Source organism: Pezoporus wallicus, unplaced genomic scaffold (genome assembly GCF_028554395.1).
Source record: "Pezoporus wallicus isolate ANWC-B61680 ecotype Strahan unplaced genomic scaffold, APGP_CSIRO_Pwel_v1 contig_6274, whole genome shotgun sequence".
Classification (NCBI taxonomy): Eukaryota; Metazoa; Chordata; class Aves; order Psittaciformes; family Psittacidae; genus Pezoporus; species Pezoporus wallicus.
Genome location: NW_026635738.1, coordinates 1,436,090 through 1,454,241, shown reverse-complemented (window position 1 = coordinate 1,454,241; position 18,152 = coordinate 1,436,090). Strand labels below are relative to the sequence as shown.

Genomic DNA, 18,152 nt, shown 5'->3' with positions numbered 1-18,152 from the left:
CCGGGTACCACCAGGGGGAATCCGGACATGCGGTCCCCCAATATCCCGAAACGGGCTTGACAAAGTCACAGCCCCACAGGCAGAAGCAGCCACCATCAGCGTGCTCCAGGGAGAAGGATGAGGGGCTGCAGCAGGTCTGCGGGTGTCAGCTCCCACCAGGAATGGGAAGTGGCACCGGCACACAAGGGTAGGGACACATCTGAACACTGCAGTAGGAGCAGAGCTTCAGGAGACATGGGGCTATCACCTATAGAGCCCAAACAGCACCAAAGGCATGGGGTAGACATACACAGAGCTTCAGCTTCATTCTCAGCCAGGCACAAGCTCTGATTTGGGGTTGATGTGGTCCTGTAAATGCCATGGGTGAAGGAGGGAACAGCCCCTGCAAGCAGGAAACAAGCACTGACCATGGCTCCAAGTTGTAACAAGACCTTGGATCAAGCCCCAGAGTATCCCAAAATACCCCCCTTGGATTACAGAATCGTAGTACGGTTTGGGTTGGAAGGGGCCTGTAAAGGTGGTCTAGTCCAACCAAGGGCTTTCCACAATGCACATACTCCACACCTCTGGACTTACACAGTAACTGGAATTTTAAATCCCAATCAATTCAGGCTCCATTGCACACCCTGAGCCTCCTTGTGACCCTTCTGTACTATACAAGTATGGGGATAGGAAGAGGGGATCTGCAGCTGGAACAACCTCATACAGTATTGGAGTATGAGGATTAGGTCAAAGGATGCCTCCAGTTGGTTGATTCAACCACTAGTACTGAAGAATTAAATCAATGAAACTGCATGATAAAAGCCTCCCCTCCTGCAGCCCACCTCACCAACGCTGGCTTTACAGTTGTCATTTATTTGCTCTCCATCAAACAGCCACCGGTACAATCACGCTCCGTTGTAGCAGCACAGCATTCAAAGTAGTGAAGATTCAGGTACCACTTTTCTGTCTGAACTACATCAAATTCACCTTTTTAAAGCAAATAAAGAAACGGTGCTACCCCAAACCCAGCTCAGACACTGAGGAACAGCAGCTTGTGGTCACACCGGGGACCCCAGGTGACAATCCATCGTGGGGTTACTTACCAACATGCACTGGGGAGAGGGGGAGAAAACAGAACCAAAATCGTTTTGACACTTCTGTTAGTTTTAGCTGCAAAAGATTTGTTTGAAAACCTCTTGTACTTGAGCAGATCTGCAGCAAGCAGAGAGCATGATAAGGAAGGAGATACCATTAGGAGGAAGATGCATTACAGACACAGATGCCAAGCCCACAAGGATGCTCCTCACCCTTTACTCACATCTCTTGCGTGTGAAGACATCAAGCTGGAGGATGGGAAGTGCAGGACCCCCTCACTGCAAACTTGGATTAGTTTTCCCCCAAAATTTACCCCATTCACCCACTCTGACACACACTTGGAAAAGCCCTTTAAGCTCATCAAGTCCAACCATTGCCCAGCATTGCCAAGGCCACCACTAACCCATGGCACTGAGGGCCTTGTCTACATGGTGTGTGAACACTTGCAGGGATGGTGACTCCACCACTGCCTGTTCCAATGCCTGAGCACCCTTTTGGTGATAAAACTCCCCAGCACACACAGCCCCAAAGCCAGAGTCTCACCATAACAGTTGCTCTCCCGCTGGGGAACAGCAAACAGGTAGTAAAATACTCATTTGTCCTGTTACTCACAGCAAGGCACAAAGCAGCTGCCCTGGCTCTCAGCAGCAAGGCATCAGTAGAGGAGTCCCATCAGCACACAGTCACTAGGTAAGTGGTTTCTTCTCAGGATTTAGGCCAGCAGACAAATCCCTTCTTCATTTGTGTGGTACTAATACAAGTAACATACAGATCACGCTTGAAAGCAGTAAGCAGGTACATGCGGACAGGCGTAAGAGTGGAAGGTTTAAGCAACAGTGCAACCTCTAAGCAGCTGCCTGGTATTTACTGCAGCCCAGGGGAGGGAATGTCAGAGACAAAAGAGCTGGGCAGCCCCCAGGGGGCAGGGTCAGAGCAAGACGATGTCACCACCTGAGCCCCACACCAGCAGAGTGGGTCTGTCACCAAGAACTGGTTTTAGTGGAGCCAGAGGTGCCAGGCTTGGAGGCATTTAAGTAGCAGCATGGCAGGCAGGTTCAGCTCCTCAGCTGGCAATGCAGTTACTGCAGTTTGTCTGGTTTAGATGAAGGTATCTCAGGGCACAGTCCCACTGTTGTTTGCAGCAGGCTCCTACAGACAGAACAAGAGCTTCTTCCTAGACCTCAGGGTTCGACCCTTCCCCACCCCAGGCTCTGAGCCACGTATCAACACTTGGAAAATGATGTGCATGTGACATGTGTGACAGTTTGAGAGCCAGAAATAGAAGGATAAATATTCTTCATCATAATATAAATATGCTGTAGAACATCTCAACAAGGGCAAAGTGCTTCTTTTTACCTTAATTAAAACAAAATAAAAGCCTAAATATGACTCAACCACAACAAAAGGTTCAACTCCTAAGACATCTGAACAGTCTAAATTACACTTGAACTGACATTAAAGTGATCCAGGCAGTGCTCAGTCCTTCGGGACTCGGAAATTATCCTTCTCTTTCCTGATGGCCCCCATTGTTCGGATGGGGTCGGTCTCCCCAGCATGCTCCTGAACTGTCTTCTCCCTGCCAGAGGAAAACACCACATGCAAGAACTGCAAGATAAAATCTCAGCGATGAAGTCACTACTATCACGTTTTGCCTGCATCAAGGGGAAATGTTGCACTTAAAGATGAAAGACTCGGGGCTCTGGCACAGGCTTATCGGCTCCCTTGGTTTAAATGCTCAATGGCAAGAGGAAATTGGAAATGCTTTTGTGCCTTGGACAGCATCTGCTGCTGCCAAACTCTGGTTTATGAGGGAATGGAATTACACAATGAAACTTGTTCTGTCTCCTGAGTCAGGGACTTCAGCACCGGCAGAGATGCTCACCACAACCCTTCATGCTGCACTGCAGCAAGCTTTTGCCAGGACAGCGAGTGTATCTGAAGGAGCATCCTGAGGGCATCAGCAGGAATATGTAAAGCAGAAGAGCAATTCCCAGTTACAGCTCTTTCTTTGGACACCTTCCCTTCCCGCATCCCCCTCCAAACACAGGGAGCATCCCCACACTTCCCCTGTACCTCACTCGCATGAAGGGGTTGTACGTAAACTCTTCTGCAATGGTGGAGGGTATGGTTGGCTCACCACTGTCGTACTTTGCCTGTAACAAGGGAGAGATTTCTGCTTCATGAGGAAGGTTTTAGTGAACAAGAAATGTCCTGTGTATGGACCATGCAGGGTTAGTGCTGCACTGAACTGCCTGAGCCGCTCCTCAGGCCAGGCCCTTCCCAGGGCAACACACAGCCAGCAAGCACTGAGGTGCACAGAGACACTGGGGACACACACCCTTGCAGACAGACACGGGCATCAGCATGTAATTATACCAAGAAGCTTCCAGGGAGGGTCACATCTCCACCAGGAGCAAACTGTCTTCTCTGGGCCACAAACAAACCCTGTTCCCCCACACGTCGCTCCCCTGGCCTCCCTTTCCTCAGTCTTTCTCCCCAACGTTGTCTTCTCTCCTCCACCTCCTCAGAAAAGCTTTGTCTCCATGAAGGCAACAAGCCTAGGGAAAGGATGAATGAGCTTACCTTGGCCCAAGCAAGCTTTTCCTGGATGGCAGCATTATTGGGTTCAACGTGTCGAGCAAACTTGAGGTTGTTGATTGTGTATTCGTGACCGCAGTAAACTCTCTAGGACAAGAAGGGAAGAGTGAGACTGGGTACCTCTGAAGGCGCAAAGCTGGAGCCACCAAGTACCACCATCAATGTGGCCAACCCTCAAGGACACACCCCACCCTCCACTGGAGACCCACACAGGAGAAGTGCCAGGAATTATCAGCCAGTACTATCTGCCAATTCCACAGCAAGCCTGATGAAAGAGCCTAAGCGTCCCAGCTCATCAGCCTTGTTTTAATAAGTAGCCCCTACTCTGTCCCCACAAAGCACAAACATATGGGATAGGTATTTCCTTCCCCAAGCACTCCAGCTATTCAGCATCAAAGACAGTTCCCTATGTAAGCATTCATTCCTTCAACTCTCTCTTTGAACACTGTTATTAGGAAGACAGTTTCTCTGATGTCTGGAGTAATTTGTGGCTGGTTTAATTTACTAGCACAAAAGGAGGATTCGTACCGTTTTGGGGTCCAAGGTGCCCAAGATCTCAATCAGAGCTCTGTACATCTCCTCTGGGGTTCCCTCGAAGAATTTCCCACATCCAGCCACAAACAGCGTGTCACCTGCAAGGGAGGGTGACATTGTGTCAGGACCAGACACAGCTCCACACACCAAAGTGTGAGCACATGGACCAGAGGGCTCAGTCCTGCCACTGCTGTTCTCGCTGCAGCTCAGTAGAAGGCCTGGGGACAGTCAGGCTGTTCATGTGCTACATGAACCCACGTGGCAAACACAACTTGTGGGAAACCCTACAACCTCACCACGCAAACCTGTGGGCAGTCTGCCATCCCTTCCTGTCCCTTCTAGAGCAGACAAGGAATAACAGTGGTCTTTGCTAAGAAGCTGAACAAAAGTGGGTTGCTTCTGCATTTTCTCCTCAATGACCCCTAAAATCTTGCTTAAGCCATTCCTTCTTCTATGCAGCAGTTGGTGCAAGCTCTGGAGAACGCCCCTCAGGAGAGGAATGACATGACAGGGCACAGTCGCAGGGAAGGGGGGGATCCTACTCTCTAAAACAGGATGCAGAACCAGCTACAGGAGGTGAAGCACCAGCCCTCTCTTACTCCCCTATCTTCTTTCAGTTTTGTTACAGATATGAGTACAGATACATGAAAAACTAACAGGTTTTGGAATCAGCCACAGTTTGGTCTGAGACCATAAACCAACAGCTCTTTGTTCCAAAGAAGAGAATACTGATGTAGGACTCATCCAGGGCTCACTCTTGATGTTGCTTGCAGGGTGTCCAGCAGTGGTTTACAAACCCAGGGGGGTTTCATCAGTTTCAGCTACAACTACCACTTAGTAGCACTTGATAAGGGGGCAAGCCGTGGCAGTGTTAAAGGCCAGGCTGGATGGGGCTTGGAGCAACCTGCTCTAATGGAAGGTGTCCCTGCCCAAGGTAGGGGGTTGGAACTGGATGAGCTTTAAGGTCCCTTCCAACCTGAACCATTCTGTGATTCTAAGATGTCGATGTTAACCAACTGCACTGGCAGGAAGGGATGACTGCACGTCCAGAGTCAGAAGCACACAGGCAGAGGGGTAGCTCATCCTTTGCAACATAGACTGTGGCAATGCAACCTCCCAACTCCTCACCTGTAAAAACTGCAGGTGGCTCGGAGCTATTTGGCTTAGTCACATAATAACAGATGTGTCCAGAAGTGTGACACGGCGTACAGAGGCATTTCACATTAAGAGATCCCACCTGAGAAGAAGGCAGAAACTAGAGCTTAAGCTACTGTTGGCTAGCATTTGTATGGTTAGCAAAGAACTGCAACTATTACAGTGGTCCAGTGGTCCTACAGGCAAATTCTCATACAGCTCTGCTCCTGGGAGAGACCAGCAAGAGAGGTTTATGGCAGGGGCTTGGAAGGGAGCTGTCTCCTCCTAGCAGGTGTTGTGACAAAGGGAACTGCCAGAGTCTTTTATTTACATGCAGAGTGACCCAGCCTCTGGTTGGCAAGCAAGAGCAAACAGAGCCTGAGCAATACACAATCCTAAACAAAGTTAATCAAGTGTAAAAAGCTCCAAACAAAAATGAAGCTGAAAGGAAGAAGTGGATAACGCTCACAGAAAGGGAAGGATTAAACACATTCATGAGGCTAGGGGGATGTTTCCCCCACAGCCCTGATTTGCACACCTTCCCATGTACTTCTGTGCTCCCTTTTTTGCTCATCCTCGCTCCCCAAAGGTGCATGCCAGGACTAGCAGTGCCATTCATGCCAGCCTGCACATTTCACAGCAGTTTATGTCATCTGCCTGTAAGCAGATCAGCGAGGTTCCAACAAGGTCTGCTGCTCTAGCTCTGGAAAGCAGTGCAGGCTGCTAGCACTGCTGGCCCACTTTCTCTTCCCCCTGTATTCCAGCCTTCCTTCAGAGAGGACCACTTATGTTTTTCTAGTGCCACCTACACTTCAAGCAGAGTGCAAGCCCTGTCCTGTCACACATCTGTTCCGAGCACCCCAGTTAAGGTAGCTGTCAAGGAGCTCAGGGACATCCAACATGCTCCAGGCAATGAGGTTTCCAGGCCATGCCAATGTCCTCATCAGTGATGTATCACCCACCAAAACAAGACTTAAACTATCAGCTACATCCAAGAGATATTAAAAGGTAAAAGAGCTGTGACCACAATATTAGCTGAAGTTGGACCACTCCAGAGGTCCAGCTCTAAAGCTGTGACACACAGAGGAGATGCCTCTAGCCAAGTCCTGCAGCTCACTCCCTTTACCTTAAGGGATGTAAGGTGAGACACTTTCTGGGTCAGGGCTCCGACTCTGCTGTCTCCCCCATAGACACGCAACCCCGTCTCCATCTTCACCAGCTTCTCGTTTCCTCCAGCATGGTCCCTGGAAGAGCAGAACAATGGATTTGGGCGGGATGAAGACAAATTTATCATAACTCATATTGCAATGGTAACCTCCAGGTGATCATCTCTAATCTACTATTCTCCCAGTATCTAACATTGTTCTCATATCAAGGAATACGTCACATCAACACGAGTGGGGACAATTTCTCCAGTAATCAGGGCAGTGAAACAACCCCCACAAGTTCATACCTAGGTGGAAAACACCAGCCTTAGGGGCTTACAGTCAACTCTCTAGTAACTAAGACTGGGATAAGTGGAATACGTGTAACTCAGTGTTCCACAAGACACCATGGAGCAGGCACAACAGCTCAGCATGTGCTCACAGTGCTGATCCTGCCAGATCAGGGCTGGCTATCCAGCCACAGAGGTGGCTCCACTATGACCCATGGGAGAGGTTGCTCAGGGTCAGCACTGCAGAACTGCTGAAGCAAAACATTCACCTTTACATCCCTGGCAGAGTTAATCTGCAACGCAGGTAATCCTCCCACCAGTGCTGACTGAGTAGCACGCCTTACAGGCATGCCCTAGCACCTCAGTGTGAGCAAGGTGCACGCCACAGCTCTCTTCACACACAGCTATTTCACCTGAAAGAAGTCAGCATCTTAAAATTCAAAGGCACTGGCACACAGAGCTTGCATCTAGACAATCTATTTGGTTGATAGCAAACCCAAGGGAATGCTTCCCCGCTCCAATCTTTCCACTCACACCTAAGCTCCTGCTTAGAGACCAATCTGATCCAGAAAAGCAACAATTCTTGACTGCCTGTGTTTATACAGAGGGAAGAGGGATCCCACTACAGCCGATAGTTACCAGTGGTGATGGGTGGTCAGGACAGTTGTCAGCTTCACCCCATGCTTTTTGACAGCATCCAAAACCTGCAGGCACAGGGCAGAGCAAGAGCATTACAACTCATGTGAAATGACTTGACAGCATAACTGGTGCCTGGTGTAATCTGAACACAACTGCTCCAAGGTTTGCAAGAGCCCCAGCAACTCTCCAAGTTGTAATTACAGATCAGGACAAAAGGTCTCTGATCCAGACAGTCATGACTAAGCCCTCAGTAACATTTCCTCTTTCCTGCACTACATGAAACTGAGGGCAAAAACCAAAATCAGGTCAATAACCCCTGAATTCAGGGACAAGCTGTCTGAGCCCAGAAGAAGATGCCTGTGAAGCTGTGTTGTACCTGTGCATGGCCAGTATTTCCTGCCTTTGCCCCAAGCCTGAGTCAGCATATGACTAATTCCGTCATGGATGTGGCAACCTGGAAGGATGTCCCAGACTTGCTGCAGTGAGCACCCTGCTCACAAGAGCAGCAGACAGCATTACCTTCTGGGGCTGCACAGGATCCACTATTGCAGCCTCCTTCGTTTCCTCATCGATGAGGAGGTACATGTAGTTGTCTGTAAGGGCTGGGAGCAATTCCACCTTCATGTTGGCTTGTGTGATGGTCTTTGACTTCCTCTGCTCGTGCTCTGTGTGCAAGAAGATAGCTCGCAGCTGTGCTGGACCTGGGGACCCCAAGACAGTCAAACCCCAGGTTAGTCCAGTGAGAGGAACAAGTGGGACAGAGCACAGCAGGTCCCCACCTCACAGCCCGAGAAGGAAGGGTATGGACAGCCCAACCTGCCTGCTTCAGAGGCCACCATGGGGCAAAGACTTCGTGCCTGGCTGTGTCATCTTGTGCCCCACTCCACCAGAGGCCCTTGGTGCCCTGCATCTGCACCAAAGAGGGATGAAACACTCTGCTCCCAGAGATGTGCTCATGCAGGGAAAGCACTGCACCTCAGTTAGAGAGAAGGTTTCAAGGGGCAGGAAAGCAGAAGGGAGAGGGAGCAGCTGGACAAAGGTCGGCCCAGGACAGTGACTTTGCAAATAAAAGCACAGATGGCCTTGTTACAGCCAAAGGACAAAAAAAGGAGAACTACACGAATGCACACACTGCTACAAGAGCAATATCTGGCTTGTTACTTGGGAAAATCACATCCTGCACATGCATAGAGAGAAGATGGTCTCTCACATGGCAGGCAAGGCTCTTGCCTTGCCAGGTACCAGGCACGAACTGCAGGCAGGTTTCTTGCTCACAGGCCACCTTGATGGAACAGCAGTGCTTCCCTATTTGCTTTTGGTTAAATGTTTAATCAGATCCAAGCAGCAAACCTAATTCCAGATGCAACCTGGGCTCCACTGTTCAACTCACAGACAAATAGGCCTTAAAGAAACCATGAAGCAACAAAGAGGACAAGGTCCTCCACTGCTGGGGCTCTGGTCCATACATACACACAGGGAAAGAGGTGTCGGTCTCTGCAAGTCACAGATCAGTTGTCTTAACATCTCAAGGCCCTCACACACCACTAAGTGTGACTGTGCTGCTCTGAACTGGGCTGGCTCAGCCCCTGCTCCATTCTGCACCACCGACTCTTCTCCCCAAGGCTCCAACTCTCCGTGCTTGGTCACCTCAACCAGTGCCAGAGAGGTCACCACGCTCGTAATCAGCCTGCCCCATGCTCCCAAACTACATCTGTGCTGCCCAGCCTTGATAAGAGCCTGCGCTGGGAAGAAGAGGCCCCAGACTGCCTACAGCCAAAACAGACACATCCCCCCCACACCCCCACAGTGACAACAGGCTGCAAAACCAAGATCCAAGCTCTGACCGGGGTGCGCAGCTCTAAACCCAGCCCAGGGAGGCTGTAAGGCCCCTCTGGCACTACTGCCCTGCCCAGAACTTTGTCCCTTTCTGCCTCCACCATCCCACTTGACTATGGTGGAAGGAAGGTGGGAGTAAAATTAAACACAGTGCTACAAGGAGAACTGTAAGGCACAACAGTGTAAGCATGCACTGGGTACTTGATGGTGAAGGAATGTAGTACTGAGGAAAGCATCCCTACCTGCTGACAGTTCTTCTGGAGCAGAAGAGGCCTTTCAAAAAAAAAGAACAAAAAAACCCTTACTATTCCTTGATAGGGAAAAATAATCAATTTTGTCTTTCACTGCTGCCTAATGCGATGGCAGTTTGGATGGCAGTCACATTTGGATGCTGTCATCAGTCACAAGAGCTGTATATAATGCACGTTTGTTTGTGTGCTAGACACCAACTAGAGGGGAAACACAGGGGGAAGGGGAAAAAAAAAAAGAGAACAAAACACTACTTTAACGTCAAGTCAAAGGAATTACTCACCCACTTAAAACACTTTCTTCCTCAGAAGCATTTCTAACCTTGGCCCTGATTCCAAAGTCTCTTTGCGTGTTTAATTCACCATTCTTGCAAAACAAACAAACAAGCAACACCGCAAAAAGAAGCGTCTTCCAAAATGTGACTTAAGACAAAGGAATGAGAAAACACTCACAACGTATGAAACTCCTTCTGAATTCCCATCTGCACCTTTCCAGCCTGCTGGCTCGGTGAGCAGAGCAGAGCAGAGCCTGAGCTGCTCGTGAGAGGGACATGTTCTCCAGCACCATTCTGCTCAAGGAAGCTCCCCAGGTGACACAAAACCCCTGCCCTGGCCCAGCACTAACACACAGCATCTACGATCGTATCATAGGATCATAGAAGGGTTTGTGGTTTGTGTTGCAAGGGACCTTAAAGCTCGTCCAATTCCAACCTCCTGCCACAAGCAGGGACACCTTCCACTACAGCAGCTTGCTCCAAGCCCCTGTGTCCAACCTGCCCTTGAACACTGCCAGGGATGGGGCAGCCACAGCTTCTCTGGGCATCCTGTGCCAGCGCCTCAGCACTCTCACAGGGAAGAGCTTCTGCCTAAGAGCTCATCTCAGTCTCCCCTCTGGCAGGTTAAAGCCATTCCCCTTGGCCTGCCCCTACCTGTCCTTGTCCAAAGCTCTTCTCCAGGTTTCCTGTAGCCCCGTTAGACACTGGAGCTGCTCTAAGGTCTCCCCTTCAGGAGCCTTCTCTTGTCCAGGCTGACCCAGCCCAGCTCTCTCAGCCTGGCTCCAGGGCAGAGCCGCTCTGTAACGCATGGATCACTGCACTACGTGCAGGTCTGCTCTAAAATTAACACCTGATGACTTCATTTTTGCTTGGTTTTGTAACATGTCCCTCCCAGCTTCATGCCTGAAGCGGAGTGAGACAGGCAGAGCAGAGCACCAGCAGCCTTTGACTCACACTGGGCTGTCTGGGACAGTTCTATCATGCAACGAGTCATCAAGAGGGAAGGGTTTGCAGAGGGGAGATGTTAATATTATCACACAGATGCATGCATGCTGGAGACTGAAGGCAGGCAGGCAGCAGCACGGTGGAGAAAAGGAGGTTCCCTCAGAAAAGGGGAGGTTCCCTCAGAAAAGGGATGCTTCCCCTTTTCCACAGAATTTTGGTTTATTCATTTTATTACAGAAAAGAGTGGAAAAATCCTATTTCAGACACAGCTGTCACTCAAAAATGACTGCCCACACATACCCAGGTGCATGTCCCTGCATTGCCTGAGAAAGAAACACTCCATTCCATTTTATATGCTCCACACACAGATATTTTTCACATACCCTGCAATTTTGTGGCTCCACACACCACCGAGTGAGTCGGTTCATGAACCACAGGCAACTCCCATTCCCACTTAACTTGCCAACCTGACTGGCACATGCTGCCAGCGGCATGGCCAGGGCCACCCACTGTCACCAAAGCCTGCATGGGATGTGCAGCATCCACCCGGCACCCTGGGGGAGCTCGGGAGCAGCTAGTACTGGGTTTGACACATTTGTTCCTACGACAGCATCAGGGTTTGCAAGTCTGGCAGTTAACTCCAATGAATTCTCAGTCATGAAAGACAGATCTCAAAACCGGAGCAACACAATAGCAAGACTTCCCAGAGGCACTGTGAAGCTAAAGCCCAGACTCCAATTCAAAGCCATTGGCAGAATTTAGGCCCTAAACGTAAACGCAAAAGCTCAGGTTTGGTATTGCTTTTTTGTTTACGTTGCCAATGCAATGTGCCACGCATCAAATCCACTGTAAACACCAGCCTCATCCCCGAGCCCTCCTCCCATCCCAAAGACCTGCGCTTTGCCAGCCCAGGCTCCATAGGCGCCTCCCAGCTGTGTTATCGATAGAAACCGTCCGCAGAGCCCGGCTCCAGCTGAGCAGAAACTGACCTACTTGGGGCTGTGAGTCAGCTTAAAAGCCTGGGCGCACCCCTAAGCTGGAAAACGAGATCAGAAAATCCACCGTCACATCTCCGAGCTTGGCGGGGACCCGCTGCCAAACCCGGGTCCGGCGGCAGCCACCCAGCTCTCCGCACGGCCCCTCCGCCCCGGTACTGCCCAACCCCGGCCCCGCTGCAAGGCGACAGCTCCCCGCGCCCCACTGCCCGCCCCTACAGGTCCTAACCGGGAGCACCACCGCCGCCCGCCCCACGTACCGGCTCGGAGCAGGGCCCCAGCTCCCAGGGCGGCTAGGGCGGTGCCGAGGCCCTGCCAGCCCCCGACGAGCATGGTGCAAAGCGCCCCGCCCGGTGCCCAGCCCCGGCCCCGGTTACCTTTGCTCTCCGCCCCGCGGCCGGCCCCGGGGAGGCGGGCAGCGGCGCCCGGGACGGCCCGGCACGGCCCCGGCCCGGCGTGCGGCAGGGGCGGTGCTGCGCGGCTCGGCGTCCTCCTGCCTCCCCGCTGCCGCTCGGCACGCCCGGCACGGGCGATTCGCTGACCCGGGTGAGGAGGCGGGGGACGAGCGGCAGCACCGGGCGGTCGCGGCGGGCAGGGAGCGGGCCGGAGGCGGCAGCGGGGCTCCGGGCCCGGCAAGGACAGCCCAAGGGCGAAGAGGAGCCGGCGCGGCCATGGCTTCCTCCAAACCCTTGTCTCGATTCTGGGAGTGGGGCAGGAACATCGTGTGTGTGGGGCGGAACTACGCGGAGCACGCCAAGGAGATGGGCAGCGCGCTGCCCCGCGAGCCCCTCTTCTTCCTCAAGCCCTCCACGGCCTATGTGCGCGAAGGGTCGCCTATCCTGCGGCCGTACTATTGCAGCAACCTGCACCATGAAGTGGAGCTGGGGGTGGTGATCGGGAAGAGAGCCCAGGCCGTGCCCCAGGAGGCTGCCATGGAACACGTGGCTGGCTATGCCCTCTGCTTGGACATGACAGCCAGGGACACGCAGGAGGAGTGCAAAAAGAAGGGTCTGCCCTGGACCTTGGCCAAGGGCTTCAGTTCATCGTGCCCAGTGAGCGACTTTGTGCCCAAGGAGAAGATCCTAGACCCTCACAAGCTGAAGATCTGGCTCAAGGTGAATGGGCAGCTAAGGCAGGAAGGGGACACCTCCTCCATGATCTTCTCCATCCCTTACCTGATCAGCTACATCAGTGAAATAGTCACCCTGGAAGAAGGAGACTTGATTCTGACAGGATCTCCCAAAGGTGTTGGGTCTGTGCAGGCCAACGACGAGATAGAGGCAGGGATAAAAGATGTCCTGTCCATGCGGTTTAAGGTGGCACAGCAGACACGCAGGTCCTAACCAGGAGCATGGCTGAGACCCCATCTGCATAGGAAGAGGCTCTTTCGGGAACATCTGTTTAATGAGGAGGTGCACAACGTGTCCTGTGCATTAAACACCTGTATGGGCCAAGCATCTAGCGGACTATAGCACGTCAAAGACACACAGCCCATGAGATCAAAAGACATTTGACTGAACCAACCCCATTTCCATGAGGCTTTGCCCACCTGAGGCTGTGCACATGGAGCCCAACTCAGCTTGGGGCACATGGTTCACGTGTCAACTGTACCTTGGAACTGTTCATGGAGACAGTGGGCTGGGGAGGGAGCTGGGCTGGCCGCCACTGTGTGCTCTTGTGTGCTGGTACTGCTTTGAGCCAGGTATTGTCTTAAAATAAAAAGAAACCCATTAAGTAAGTACCTGTTACATAAGTAACACATTAAGTGGTACCTTGGAACTGGCAATGGGGACAGTGGTCTGGGGAAGGAGCTGGACTGGCCATCACTGTGTGCTCTTGTGTTGACCTACTGCTTTGAGCCAGGTATTGCCTTAAAATAAAAATAAACCCATTAAGAAAGTACCCATTAAGAAAGTAACTCATTAAGTGGTACCTTGGAACTGTCCATGGGGACAGTGCTCTGGGGAGGGAGCTGGTCTGGCCGTCACTGTGTGCTCTTGTGTTCTGCTACTGCTTTGAGCCAAGTATTGCCGTAAAATGAAACCCATTAAGTAAGTACCCATTAAGCAAGTAACTCATTAAGTGGTACCCTGGAACTGTCCATGGGGACAGTGGTCTGGGGAGGCATCTGGGCTGGCTGTCACTGTGTGCTCTTGTGTTCTGGTACTGCTTTGAGGCAGGTATTGCCTTAAAATAAAAATAAACCTAGTAAGTATGTACCCATTAAGTAAGTAACTCAACTTAATATGTTACTAAGTGGTACCTTGGAACTGTCCATGGGGACAGAGGGTTGCGGAGGGAGCTGGACTGGCCGTCACTGTGTGCTCTTGTGTTGTGCTACTGCTTTGAGCCAGGTATTGCCTTAAAATGAAAATAAACCCATTAAGTAAGAACCCATTACGTAAGTAACTCAATAAGTGGTACCTTGGAACTGTCCATGGGGACAGTGGTCTGGGGAGGTATCCGGGATGGCCGTCACTGTGTGCTCTTGTGTTGTGCTACTGCTTTGAGGCAGGTATTGCCTTAAAATGAAAAGAAACCCATTAAGTAACTACCCATTAAGTAAGTAACACATTAAGTGGTACCTTGGACCTGTCCATGGGAACAGTGGGCTGGGAAGGCATCTGGTCTGGCCATCACTGTGTGCTCTTGCATTCTGGTACTGCTTTGAGGCAGGTATTGCCTTAAAATGAAAGGAAATCCATTCAGTAAGTACCCATTAAGTAAGTAGCACATTAAGTGGTACCTTGGAACTTTCCATTGGAACAGTGGTTTGGGGATGGAGCTGGGCTGGCCGTCACTGTGTGCTCTTGTGCGCTGGTACTGCTTTGAGGCAGGTATTGCCTTAAAATGAAAATAAACCCATTAAGTAAGTACTCATTAAGTAAGTAACACATTAAGTGGTACCTTAGAACTGTCCATGGGGACAGTGGTCTGGGGAGGGAGCTGGGCTGGCCATCACTGTGTGCTCTTGCATTCTGGTTCTGCTTTGAGGCAGGTATTGCCTTAAAATGAAAGGAAACCCAATAAGTAAGTACCCATTAAGTCAGTAACACATTAAGTGGTACCTTGGAACTGTCCATGGGGACAGTGGTCTGGGGAGGGAGCTGGGCTGGCCATCACTGTGTGCTCTTGCATTCTGGTACTGCTTTGAGGCAGGTATTGCCTTAAAATAAAAAGAAACCCAATAAGCAAGTACCCATTAAGTATGTAACACATTAAGTGGTACCTTGGAACTTTCCATGGGGACAGTGGTCTGGGGAGGGAGCTGGGCTGGCCATCACTGTGTGCTCTTGTTCTGCTACTGCTTTGAGGCAGGTATTGCCTTAAAATGAAAGGAAACCTAGTAAGTAAGTACCCATTAAGTAAGTAACACATTAAGTGGTACCTTGGAACTTTCCATGGGGACAGTGGGTTGGGGAGGGATCTGGGCTGGCCATCACTGTGTGCTCTTGTGTTGTCCTACTGCTTTGAGCCAGGTATTGCCTTAAAATAAAAAGAAACCCAATAAGTAAGTACCCATTAAGTAAGTAACACATTAAGTAGCACCTTGGAACTGTCCATGGGAACAGTGGGCTGGGAAGGCATCTGGTCTGGCTGCCACTGTGTGCTCTTGTGTTGTGCTACTGCTTTGAGGCAGGTATTGCCTTAAAATGAAAAGAAGCCCATTAAGTAAGTACCCATTAAGTAAGTAGCACATTAAGTGGTACCTTGGAACTGTCCATGGGGACAGTGGTCTGGGGAGGGAGCTGGGCTGGCCATCACTGTGTACTCTTGCATTCTGGTACTGCTTTGAGCCGGGTATTGCCTTAAAATGAAAGGAAACCCATTAAGTAAGTAACACATTAAGTGGTACCTTGGAACTGTCCATGGGGACAGTGGTCTGGGGAGGGAGCTGGGCTGGCCGTCACTGGGTGCTCTTGTGTTCTGCTACTGCTTTGAGGCAGGTATTGCCTTAAAATGAAAATAAACCCATTAAGTAAGTACCCATGAAGTAAGTAACACATTAAGTGGTACCTTGGAACTGTCCATGGAGACAGTGGTCTGGGGAGGGAGCTGGTCTGGCCATGACTGTGTGCTCTTGCATTCTGGTACTGCTTTGAGGCAGGTATTGCCTTAAAATGAAAGGAAACCCATTAAGTAAGTACCCATTAAGTAAGTAACACATTAAGTGGTACCTTGGAACTGTCCATGGGGACAGTGGGCTGGGGAGGTATCTGGGCTGGCCGTCACTGTGTGCTCTTGTGTTGTGCTACTGCTTTGAGGCAGGTATTGCCTTAAAATAAAAATAAACCCATTAAGTAAGTAACACATTAAGTGGTACCTTGGAACTGTCCATGGGGACAGTGGTCTGGGGAGGGAGCTGGTCTGGCCATCACTGTGTGCTCTTGCATTCTGGTACTGCTTTGAGGCATGTATTCCCTGAAAATGAAAGGAAACCCATTAAGTAAGTACACATTAAGTGGTTCCTTGGAACTGTCCATGGGAACAGTGGTCTGGGGAGGGAGCTGGGCTGGCTGTCACTGTGTGCTCTTGTGTTCTGCTACTGCTTTGAGCCAGGTATTGCCTTAAAATGAAAATAAACCCATTAAGTAAGTACTTATTAAGTAAGTAGCACTATAAGTGGTATCTTGGAACTGTCCATGGGGACAGTGGTTTGGGGAGGGAGCTGGGCTGGCCATCACTGTGTGCTCTTGTGTTGTGCTACTGCTTTGAGGCAGGTATTTCCTTAAAATGAAAATAAACCTAGTAAGTAAGTACCCATTAAGTAAGTAACACATTAAGTGGTACCTTGGAACTGTCCATGGGAACAGTGGTCTGGTGAGGGAGCTGGGTTGGCCATCACTGTGTGCTCTTGCATCCTGGTACTGCTTTGAGGCAGGTATTGCCTTAAAATAAAAAGAAACCCATTAAGTATGTACCCATTAAGTAAGTAACACATTAAGTGGTACCTTGGAACTGTCCATGGGTACAGTGGGCTGGGGAGGTATCTGGGCTGGCCGTCACTGTGTGCTCTTGTGTTGTCCTACTGCTTTGAGCCAGGTATTGCCTTAAAATAAAGAGAAACCCGTTAAGTAAGTACCCATTAAGTATGTTACACATTAAGTGGTACCTTAGAACTTTCCATGGGGACAGTGGTCTGGGGAGGGAGCTGGGCTGGTCGTCACTGTGTGCTCTTGTGTTGTGCTACTGCTTTGAGGCAGGTATTGCCTTAAAATGAAAAGAAACCTAGTAAGTAAGTACCCATTAAGTAAGTAACACATTAAGTGGTACCTTGGAACTGTCCATGGGGACAGTGGGCTGGGAAGGCATCCGGGCTGGCCGTCACTCTGTGCTCTTATGTTCTGCTATTGCTTTGAGGCAGGTATTGCCTTAAAATGAAAATAAACCCATTAAGTAAGTACCCATTAAGTAAGTAACATATTAAGTGGTACCTTGGAACTGTCCATGGGGACAGTGGTTTGGGGATGGAGCTGAGCTGGCCCTCACTCTGTGCTCTTGTGTTCTGGTACTGCTTTGAGCCAGGTATTGCCTTAAAATGAAAATAAACCCATTAAAACCGTGATGTAGCAGCTAAAGCTCACATGTGCTGTGTAAAAATCAAAGCTGTACCTGTAACAGTGAATCAAGAATTGGAGCTTCAGAATTAATTCATCTCCTTGGGGCATTCTACAATAAAAAGATGTTTGCTTTTTAGCTCGGTTTCATGATTCCTCCGTGCGTTTTTCAAACATACAAGATTAAATGAGGATCGCTTTTCCTCCCACTCCAAGGGGTGTAATACAGCAGGAAGTGTGCCAGATGTTTGCCAGATTCATCCTTTTTTCCCCTAAACTGAGCTTTAAATACACTTCTAAAAGTAAAAAAAAAAAACACAAAAGATGAAGGCTAAAGAAGCTCATTTGGAAAGATCACCAGTGAACTTGTCTTTAGCAGATTTAAATATAGTTTTAATAAAAATCTAACCACAGCACTTGCTGTTTCTTACACAAGGCAGCAGTTGGAGTTTCTAAACATGCCCAGCTGTAAAAAGCCACACTGTGTAACTTCCCGTTTCCAAACTCCAGCTGATGGAACGCTCCTCACCGCTGCCTGTCAGCGAGTTCTCTTTCAACTCAAAGGAGTAACAGAGTTAGGTGGTAAAATGTAATTAAATCCCTCCCCCCTAAACTTCAAAACTTACCATTTTGAAGGGTTGAACAGAACTGACTAATTGCAAACAAAACCAGATGGGTTATTTTAGGTACCAAATGCCAAAGTTAAACGCTTCCATGTCTTGGCAGGAGATCTTAACCGCTAGGAAAGTTCTGGTTTTAAAAGTGCATTTGGAGAGTTTTATAGAGAAAATTAGCCCAAAGACAGGCAGCGTGGTCCAGGATGCTGCAAATTACCTGAGGAAAAGAAAGCAGAATGTTTTGGGTAGGTAAAATAGACA

General features: G+C 49.9%; 2 protein-coding genes and 1 long non-coding RNA gene across 4 annotated transcripts; 2 read left to right on the top strand and 1 right to left on the bottom strand.

The window, feature by feature from the left end:
- Positions 1-835: 835 nt before the first annotated feature.
- HAGH (hydroxyacylglutathione hydrolase) lies at positions 836-12,209 on the bottom strand. 2 transcript variants are annotated; one of them, XM_057398139.1, is made up of 9 exons: positions 12,094-12,209; positions 7,937-8,118; positions 7,418-7,482; positions 6,470-6,587; positions 5,338-5,446; positions 4,204-4,307; positions 3,661-3,762; positions 3,151-3,230; positions 836-2,653 (listed from the first exon to the last, which is right to left on the bottom strand). In XM_057398139.1, exons 2-9 carry the CDS (start codon positions 8,039-8,041, stop codon positions 2,554-2,556), a joined length of 783 nt encoding a protein of 260 aa, XP_057254122.1. In that variant the 5' UTR covers positions 8,042-8,118; positions 12,094-12,209; the 3' UTR covers positions 836-2,553. The 2 variants fall into 2 exon arrangements, with proteins under 2 accessions (XP_057254122.1, XP_057254123.1); XM_057398140.1 differs by having other exon boundaries at positions 11,977-12,129.
- Positions 12,153-13,431, top strand: FAHD1 (fumarylacetoacetate hydrolase domain containing 1). Its single transcript, XM_057398141.1, has one exon. It carries the CDS (start codon positions 12,388-12,390, stop codon positions 13,057-13,059), a length of 672 nt encoding a protein of 223 aa, XP_057254124.1. The 5' UTR covers positions 12,153-12,387; the 3' UTR covers positions 13,060-13,431.
- Positions 13,432-16,884: 3,453 nt separating this feature from the next.
- On the top strand, positions 16,885-17,413 carry LOC130593109 (uncharacterized). The gene is made up of 2 exons (XR_008970748.1): positions 16,885-16,920; positions 17,243-17,413. It is a non-coding gene; the product is annotated as an uncharacterized LOC130593109 (long non-coding RNA).
- The last annotated feature ends 739 nt before the right edge of the window (positions 17,414-18,152 follow it).